Source organism: Pogona vitticeps, chromosome 6 (assembly GCF_051106095.1).
Source record: "Pogona vitticeps strain Pit_001003342236 chromosome 6, PviZW2.1, whole genome shotgun sequence".
Lineage (NCBI taxonomy): Eukaryota > Metazoa > Chordata > Lepidosauria > Squamata > Agamidae > Pogona > Pogona vitticeps.
In genome coordinates, this window is record NC_135788.1 from 55822839 (window position 1) to 55833327 (window position 10489).

Consider the following 10489-nt stretch of genomic DNA (forward strand, 5'->3'; position numbering starts at 1 on the left):
GAGTGCAATTGTAAGGTAGTCAGAGCATTCTTTGGCACTGCCCTTCTTTGGGACTGGGATGTAGACTGATCTTTTCCAATCCCCTGGCCACTTCTGAGTTTTCCAAACTTGCTGGCATATTGACTGTAGCACCTTAACAGCATTATCTTTTAAAATTTTAAATAGTTCAACTGGAATGCCATCAACCTCCACTGGCCTTGTTGTTAGCCATGCTTTCTAAGGCCCACTTGACTTCACTCTCCAGGATGCCTGGATCAAGATCAGCAAGCACACTATCTGGGTTACCCGAGACATCCAGATCTTTCTGGTATAATTCTTCTGTGTACTTTTGCCACCTCTTCTTGATGTCTTCTGCTTCTTTGAGGTCCCTACCATTTGTCCTTTATCATGTTCATCTTTGCACGAAATGTTCCTTTAATATCTCAGATTTTCTTGAACAGATATCTGGTTTTTCCCTTTCTATTATTTCCTCTATATCTTGCACTGTTCATTTAAGAAAGCCCTCTTGACTCTCCTTGCTATTCTTTGAAAGTCCACATTCATTTTTCTGTAACTTTCCTTATCTCCCTTGTATTTTGTTTCCCTTCTCTTCTCTGCTACTTGTAAGGCCTCGTTGGACAGCCACTTTGCTTTCTTGCATTTCCTTTTTTTGCGATAGTTTTTGTTGCTGTCTCCTGTACAATGTTACGAACCTCCATCCATAGTTCTTCAGGCACTCTGTCCACCAAATCTAGTTCCTTTTATCTCTTGACTCCCTACTTTAGCATTCTAATCCCCTATAATGAGAAGAACATCTTTATTTGGTGTCAGTTATAGAAGGTGTAAGTCTTCATAGAATCGGTCAATTTCAGCCTCTTCAGCATCATTGGTTGGTGCATGAACTTGGATTACTGTGATGTTGAAAGGTCTGCCTTGGATTTGTATTGAAATCATTCTATCATTTTTGAGACTGCATCCAAGTACAGCTTTGTTTTCCCACTCCTTTGTCGACTATGAGGGCTACTCCATTTCTTCTATAGGATTCTTGTCCACAATAGTAGATATGATAATCGTCTGAACTGAATTCTCCCATTCCCAACCACTTTAGTTCACTGACGCCCAGGATGTCAATGTTTATTCTTGCCATCTCCTGTTTGACCACATCCAGCTTACCAAGGTTCATAGATCTTACATTCCAGGTTCCTATGCAGTATTTTTCTTTGCAGCATCGGAGTTTCCTTTCACTTCCAGGTGGATCGCGTTTAGTCAGAACTCTCCACTATGACCTGTCTGTCTTGGGTGTCCCTGCACAGCATAGCCCATAGCTTTTCTGAATTACTCAAGCCCCTTCGCCATGACAACGCAGCAATCCATGGGGGGGGGCAGAGCACATGCACCTATATAACTTTAGCACGCTCTCTCAGATCAGAACCACACTTCAGAGGAGCTATGGCAATGAAAAATAATATTGTCCGCAAAACTAGCAATGTTTCCACATGAGACTATTGATTTACCAACTAGCTGACATTGTTCCTGTGAAACAGATCATGGAATAAAAATCAAATGTGCCTTGTTGCCAAGAAATGGACATTGGACCCAGAATTCAACTGTTGTTCTACAGCTCCAGGTAAAGCATATTTCTAGACCTCAAGGTTAGAAGACTAGGCTGGAGAATATATGAATAATGCCTGGTGAAATGTAAAATCAAACGGGAATGAGGATTTCCAGAGGCCACATGGTAAGACTTGAATGCACTTTTGACTTTCCCTATGATGACTACAATTTAAAGCTTTACAAAATAATCAAGTGCATGCAGCTTTTCTAAATGTGCACCGTTCATATAAGCAGCAGAATTCATTTTTTATTAATAGGATATCAGGATTATCTTCTAACTTCCACATTTTCACTTACTGTAATGTACCATGTGTACAATTTTGCTCTTTTGCAACACTGATATATCAAGCTGGTTTCAATCTGTCACTGATTCAGAAATTTATGTTTCCTTCTGTTCTCCTCAGCTTGATGCAAGACAAGGAAATAAACCCTGACCTGAACATATATACACAGTCATTTTAAGTTCTAGAAACAGAAATGCCATTGAAAAATATTTACATAACATAGTTTCCAGAACGTTTGTCACACAAACACACAACAGAACACTTTATAGGTTTCATCACCACCTTACATGTGACCTATAAAATGACTGCAATACAAAACTCAAGAGATAGCATCTTATCTTTAGAGGCTATCCCATCCCTTCTAACTGTAGTTTGAGAACCTACGTTTGAATGGCATCAAGGCCTGCCATTTTCATCTTCAAGAGGCGGTCTTTCCAATAGTATTGGGGAATACGGGAATAATGGATGCTGCCTGATATGTAGCGGAATGCTTTGCCATCCTTGAGAAAGCTGTTGCGGTTATAATCAATCTCAAAGCTCCTCTGGGATAAAGTCTGTAAAGATAAGTTAAGTGGACAGAAGCTTTAGGTTTAGGGAATAGGAGTCAGTTTCGCAGAAATACACATAGCCGTTGCTTAGATCATACTGGGAGAGAGAGAAAGGACTCCACATCCTCTTAGCTCCAATCAGAACTTTATAATCACATATATAAAAGACAGAAGCCACAGCTATGCTTATCCAGTATCATCACAATAATAGTTTCACCATTATATCCCACCCAACCTGAGCATCAACACTGATAACCTCTACCAAACATTATGTGCCATTAAAGCAACCCTGATAGGGCAAGGTAAATGAGATATTTAAGGAGTAGCTTTAATTGTTCCATACCTCCAGTGAGTTTCCATGACTAAGTAGGGTTTTGAACTCAGGCCTCCTGAGTCCTAGTCTGTCACTATCCACTACACCACATTGGGTATCCCAAAAATTTATTACTGCTAGTAAAGTTAACACACACTAACAATTCCTGATTATTTCAATGAGTCCATTGCAAATGTGGCTAAATCTGGATATACCAAAATAACCTCTAAAAAGATGGAAAGCAGCACAATGATTTTGACTGATAGTACCCTGTTTCCCTGAAAATAAGATCTAACCTGAAAATAAGCCCTAGTATGATTTTTCAGGAAGCTTGTAATTTAAGCCCTACCCCCAAAATAAGCCCCAGTTAAGTGAAACCCACCTTCCACCATTGTGTAGCAACCAGAAAATGACATTATTGTAAAATAAAACATCCACTGAAAATAAGCCCTAGTGCATTTTTGGAGCAAAAATTAATATAAGACCCTGTCTTATTTTCAGGAAAACATGGTACTTCCAGAAAGAGGGCTCCTACTCCACCATATTTCCACCTCTGTTTTCTTCCATCTCAGGTTCCCTGGAAGGCATTATTTCATAAGTCTCTCACTAGCATAATGATTTTAAAATGAAAAAGAAATCAGAAAATATCAAACAGAGTTAATTTGGACTACAGTTATTTCCTGGACTACATATCCTATGGACTATAAGGGCTAGACATTTTGGGAACTGTAGTCTAAAAATTCATATTTCCAAACTCTGCCAGCAAAGACTAGGCCATTCCCAATGTTCTTCTGTTGAATGGGAAGGTCCAGTTCCTTTACAGTAAAGTCTCACATATGGGAGTGTAGTGTAGTGATTACTGTCATGTATGAGGAGCCTGGATTTAAATCCCCACTTGGCCATGAGAGTTTAGTTGGTGGCCTTGAGCCAGTCACACAGTCTCAGCCTGACCTTTCTCATAAGACTGTTGGGAGGATAAAGGGCAGAGGAGGACACCCAGGATTGTTGCCTTGAACTCTGGATGAAACTCAGGATAAAAATGTAAACAGTAACAATGGAAGTATCTGGAAGACCAAAATAAACAGTCAGCAAAAGGGCTCATCCGTCCTCACATCTATAACTGAAGAATTTTTGCCCCTCTGGCACAGAAATGATGTATTTTTTTTCTTTCATAACCCTGTCTTTCTTCAATGAGCTCAAAGTTAACCCAGCTATATAATGTAACAAATAATGTCCCACTGGATTTAGCTCCAGATTTTCAGTATTCTCATATGTGGTAAAATAGACACATCTCATAGCATATTGTTATGGATTCGCTTTTTATTCTCGGAATAGTTGACAGGAATTGACCCATTGAAGGAATTTCATAGTACAGTGGTACCTTGACTTACGAATGTCTCTACTTACGAACATTTTGAGTTACAACCGGCTCCGTTCACAAAATTTTGCTTCGACTTGCGAACTGAGCTTCGACTTACTAACGAAAAAAAACTTTCCTGCCCCTTTTTTTGACCTAAGTTCATCTTAGGTCAAAAGAAGAAAAAAATTTAAAAAATTCTCCCCCTAGTGGTAGAATACAGATTAACCGGCTTTGCATTAGTTCCTATGGCAGTGGAGGCAAACCTTTTTCGGCTCAAGTGCCCAAAATGAGGGGGTGGGGAAGAAACCAGTGGCTGCCGTGCCACCCAGAATACCAGAACCGGAACAGGAAGTGGCAGTTTCAGGGGGAATCATGGGGACAGACAGGAAGTTAAAGGGGAATCATGGGGACAGACAGAAAGTTAAAGGGGGAATCATGGGGACGGACAAGAAGTTAAAGGACCCAGAACAGTAACAGAAAGGGGGAATCCCAGCTGCAGCCACTTCAAAAGGTCTGTTGCGTGCGAGAAGGGCTTCGCGTGCCAGCTGTGGTACGTGTGCCATAGGTTTGCCATCCCTGTCCTATGGGAACTAATGCCTCTACTTGCAAACAGCACCTTGACATAAGAACGAAAAAAAGCCAGAACAGATTAAATGGTTTTCAATGCATTCCTATGGGAAATTTTGCCTCAACTTATGGACTTTTGGATGTACAAATGCCATTCCAATATGGATTAAGTTCATAAGTCAAGGTACCACTGTAGAGGAGAGGTCTGGCCTCGCTTCAACTCTTCATATGAAGAACAGGAATCATGTGGCTAATATAGATGCTGTTGGACTGCAACTTCTATCAGCCCTGAAAAACACAGCTACCAGTGAGGGATGACGGGAACAGTAGTACACTAGCATGTAAAGGGCCTGCTTTGTAGGATTTCACAGTTGATGAGTAAGTCCCACAGTGATTACCAAATTTGAAATCCTACACTGATTTCCAGTTTGCTACTTGTACCAACTCTGTTATTGTTACCTTGCACGTTGATAACTGAAATTATCCACAGCCTAATAGCTTAACCAATGACTAACAAACCATCGTCCCTTTGTCTGTTACCTGTATCCACATCTGGTCATGAAGCCATGTAGAAATAAAACAGTCACAGTCTCGCTCTTAGGTCTGAGGAAGCAGACTTGATCCATGAAAGGTCACATTAAAACAGACCAGCTGTTCTTTATGGTTCCACATTTATGACTGTTTTTTGTTTTGTTTTGCCTGATATCCTTGCATAGATTATTATGCTAATTCCACGAAAACAGTGCCCATGGTACAGGGCTATTCTAAATGTTTAGACAAAAGAGAGCATTCATACAATGTTACTTATATATCATCCCTATCGTGTTTTCTTGATTTTTCTGTGGGCACATTATAGCACATTATCTAGCATCCCTCTGACTTTCTCTACAGTGGAATAAATTACTGAGCCATATGTTGAACATAACTTGATGAACTTGCTGCCTATCTTTCTCATCTACTTGGCTGCTTCCACCATGGGAGTTCACCGCAGCTGCTGCAGTTAGCAAGATTATCTTGCTGTCCTTGATTAAAGTAGCTTTTGAAAGAGTCAGGGTTATTGCACTTCAAAGTCTGTGCCCCAGAGGCATTAATTATATATTGTATGGGATTGGATCTCTTACATTTGACACAAGGCTTTTTGCTGCTGTATGCTTCACACAAAAGGCTTAGAACAGCTTTTTATCTAGCCACTGCGACTGAACTTCGTGTGAAGACATCAGCACCCAGGACATGGGAATGTGTGCACCTCCAGACACTGATGGATCACAGCTCCCATCCCTCACTATTGGCTAGTACTGTTGGAAGGTGCATCCTAACAACATCCACACCAAGAAACAAACAAGCAAACAAAACAGTAGCCCTTGAAAGGGATCTAAAAAGGTGCAGGTAGGAAATGATCAGGACAGACCGGTTTGTGATTGCCCACACATCCCATAGTTGCAGGGAAGAGAAGCAAACCAGCCTTTCCCCAGAGCAGATCAAAGATCAGGTAAATCCCTGTCTAGCTGCATCTTGAACATGAGCCTCTTTTCCTGAACAATGTTTGTATGAAAATTGAACTCCACAACCTTAGTAGTTCAGGAAGGAGAATGAACATGTGCCATAGTTGAAAGCAGTTACAGGTTTATTGAGGTAGCTAACAAATATAAAATGACAAATAAGTTTGCATACAAATCGTACGATTTAGTCATGGTCTCTAGTTAGACTGATTAAAGTGCAGGTAATGTAACAGATGAACATGAGTTGCAAAGGGCAACCTGAATGTTGAAAACACAGTGGCAGCAATCAAGATATCTACAGCCGAGGTCTCCAACCCCCGGTCCACAGCCGAGTCCCGGGCCATGTCCTTGGCAGGACCGGGCCACGGAGACAAATCTTCTGCCCCCCCACATGCCCCCCTCCATGCACACACACATCCCCACATGTACACACAGGTGCCCTGCCCACACGTGCATGCACGCATGGCTGCCCTGCCCCAAATGCATGCACAAGCACTGGTGCCCCGGCCCACCAGCACATAGGTGCCCCACCCGCCCACCCCACCCCTGCAACCCTCAACCAGTCTGTGGTTTGGAAAAGGTTGGAGACCACTGATCTACAGGAGACCCCTTTCTGCTCATTGCTATTCACACTTGTTGAAAAACAGCCCTGACAATTGCTTTGTGTTTGGGTAAGAAGTGGCTAACTGATGAAAAAAGTCAGCTTCTCAGATTTTCTCTTGAATGGTGTCACTACAGAATACCCTCAGAAGATGGTATCCTGTAGATCAGTGGTCCCCAACCCTGGGCCTCCAGATGCTCTTGGACTACAACTCCCAGAAGCCTTCACCACCACCTCTGCTGGCCAGGATTTCTGGGAGTTGAAGTCCAAGAATATCTGGAGGCCCAAGGTTGGGGACCACTGTTGTAGATCATCTTGATGGCTGCCATTGGTGTTGTCAACAGATTGCCCTTTGCCATGTAAAGCTTGGCATCCTTTCTCCTGTTGGTAATGTGGGCATGATATTGTGCAACGATATTGGGCCATTTCCCGGCTTTTTGAATTATGGGTATAGAAACACAGTATCCCACATTCATAAACCAGGGATTTTGAAGAATTAAATAATCTCACCTCTATGGAAGTCACTGTTGCAACCTAACTCACATCTCCTGAAGCGTCAGTGACATGGGGATACGCATAAAGCAGGGGGTTAAATCAAGCAGCCCTATAGGCTCCACAAGCCTGTTTTGTTATCCCTAAAGCTCTTGGGATTTTTCTCTGGGGATTTTTGTTTGTTTGGCTGGTTGTGGTTGTACTCATGTATTCATCTATAAGACACACAGAGGTTACCTAAGAGATAACATACAGAAAAGCATTCAGTCCTTCAGAAGCACTTGGTACATACAGCTGACAGCTAGATGGGAGTCCATAACTCGACTGAGGCACTATAAAATCCAATAAACAAAAATCCTCTATCATACTAAGGACAGCAATTAATACAATTATAATTGAGGGCTTGGCTGTTCCTCATGGACTGCAGGGTCAAACCTGTCCAAAGTTTTACATTAATTATATGTAGTAGTCATCATCCCAGTATATTTTAAGTATTTCCATGGGTATTAAAGAATGGGTATATCTGGGGGATGGGATGGGGGAATGAAAGAGGAAGGCATTTCCAGCCCTCTGTTGCAGCTATCATCATCTGAGTCCACAGATTTGAGTCTTGATACCAGATTCTTCAAAAAATAATCCATTGTGCTTTTCTGTTTGGCTGGTTGATTTTGGGCTGTTATTTTGTCTGTTCTCTCATTTTAAGATGAGATAACATTGAGAATGTTATCATCTAAAACTAGAAGTGCCTCTGCTATTGAAGTGGAAAATATCCTCCCCCCCCCCCCCCCAGTTATCTGGTTTGTGGTGAAATGGGTGGAAATCAGAAAGGATCTTTCAATCACCTCCTCATTTCACATAGTGAAACTAATATCCAGACATTTCTAAGGGCAGGAAAATGACTTCTATAGCTCCAAGCTTGATTACCTTGAAATAAGGATTGAGATAATAATTATATGGTACTTTGAGAAAACAAAAACACATATACATTCTACTTTCTTCCCACTTACAAACTGAAGTATCACAAAAAATGAGACAAGGCAAAATTCTGAGGTGTAAGGCAACTGAGTACAGTGGTGCCTCGACTTTTGACCATCCCTACTTACGACCAGCTCCGGTCACAAAATTTTGCTTCGACTGTGGCCGGAGCTTCCAGTTATGAACACAAAAAAGGCAGGGGGAAAGGGCAGGAAATTCAAATTGCTAATTGTAGGTGGTGACGAGGCTGCTTCTTTGCAGCTCTTTCGCCCCAGCAGTTAGAGTGTGCAATCGAAGGAGGCTGTCTGATAGGGTACGGTGCTGTTTTCTGCTTTTTAAAAAACTGTTCTGGGTGGGCCTTACGGCGTGGTTTTGGGCTGGGGGGGTGTATGTTTCTGTGTTGTGTTGTTGTTTTGTTTTTTGATGTGTTTTTTTTCAGCCCCAGCACCTTCCGGGCTTTCTTTGCTATTTTTTTTTATTTTTTATTTTTAAAAGCCCCAGCAAAGGAGCTTGCTTAGCTGTTTATTTTTTGTTGTTGTTTTTTTAAAGCCCCAGCATCTTCCAACCAGGCTTCCTGTGTGCTTTTTCCCCCCAGAACAGATTAATCGTGTTCCAATGCATTTCAATGGGAAATGGTCCTTTGACTTATGACCATTTCGAGTTAGGTCCATCTTCTGAAACGGGTTATGGTCGTAAGTCGAGGCACCGCTGTACCAAAATCAGGGAGTACCTGTTGTTGCTGTAGGAACTATTGATACTCCACTGCATTGCCTACACCAAGTGAAAATACTCTTTGGACCTCCAGATGTTTTGAACATCTATTTCTAGGAGTCCAAGCCACTAAGGGATTCTGGGAATGCAATCTGATACATTTGATAAATGAAATGTTCCCCAATTCTGCCTACCTTGTCCTCTTAAGTGCAACACAAAAATTCAGAACTTCACTGATATTATAAGGAATCCTTCTCGGTTCAGCAACAACTAAACATAATTAGGTATGGGGAGAAAGGGAAGGAGTGACTGCAGCACATCACAGTTCCAGTTCTCTAAGACTGACTATGTTCCTCTTTTCTCCAACAGCAATGGCAGTGTGAGAAACCACAAACTGATAATTACCCACAAAAAGAAAATGAAAAAATCTGTCACCCATATTTAAAAAAATCAGTCTTTGTGTAGGCAACATATGAAGGGAAAAAAGTCTAATTCACAAATGCAGACAGTTAACACAGTTGTATTCACAGCAGTCCCATTGTTCTCAAAAGGATGGCTATACCACTGTGTAATGCTTTTTGCCTGATATCCAGTGTGGTGTAGAAGAGGATAGAGTTATGAACTAGGACTCAGTAAGACCTGGATTTAAATCCCCTCAGCCATGGAAGCTCATTGGGGGTGTGGAACTGATGATAACACTCCTTAAATACCTCACTCACTTTGAAAGCCCTGTTAGGGTCCCTATACGTTAGTTTTGACTTGACAGCACATTGTAAACAATACTAATAAAGAGTCTAGCATGCCAACGTAACTGCAGAAGAATATAAAAGCAGAGGAATTGCTTTTGAAAAGTTTGACAGCAACACATTTTAACAAGGAATAAAATTAAAAACACAGCAATTATGGCACATGCTCAGATCTAAATGGAGAAGGCTATAAAGTAATTGGACGGAAAATGCATTTTCAAATATCTCTGTCAATCTGGCTGCTTCCACATGACTCTCTTTCACATGACCACAACCTCCAAAACAGCATTCTGGAATAAATGAGGATCGGATGTTTTGCACGCATACGGCAGCAAAAGTAAAAACTGCCTCCTCCTACGTCTTCTCTGTAGCGTTAGAAAAGCTCCATTCAAACTTTTCTCGTTCCCGCGCTTAGCAAACGCATCTGCTCAGCCTCACCGTTCGTGTCCCATACTGTCGCTTGCCCCTGCCTACCACATATGCGTTCATTCAGTTAGGGAAGCTAGCTGGGAGCGGCAGTCCATTAACACGGCACCCCACAGCTCTCTACTCCATTGAAGAACTCGACACAAGGAGTAACGAAAAGACAAACATGGAACAGTTCAGCAACAAAAATATACTTACTGGTAATCCAAACCCTGCATGCAGAAGCAGCAGCAGCAGTAGTAAAAGGGGAAACATGGCAAGAATCGAAGCCAGCAGGAAAAGAAGAAAAAACGACTTGCAGTTGGTAAGACCCAACCCACTTCTTAAGCCTCATGACTTTGGCATCAGCTGACGAGAATGGAACTTCCGCCCCA

General features: G+C 41.7%; 1 protein-coding gene across 2 annotated transcripts in view; it reads right to left on the bottom strand.

Moving 5' to 3' along the window:
• Positions 1-10438, bottom strand: part of GLB1 (galactosidase beta 1) — a 79225-nt gene extending 68787 nt beyond the window's left edge. For both annotated transcript variants that reach the window (XM_073003559.2, XM_073003558.2), the window contains exons 1-2: positions 10314-10438; positions 2262-2431 (exon numbers count right to left, since the gene is read on the bottom strand). In XM_073003559.2, coding sequence (XP_072859660.2) covers positions 2262-2431; positions 10314-10370 — 227 coding nt within the window. In that variant the 5' untranslated portion in view covers positions 10371-10438. The remainder of the gene's footprint in view (positions 1-2261; positions 2432-10313) is intronic.
• Positions 10439-10489: the final 51 nt, after the last annotated feature.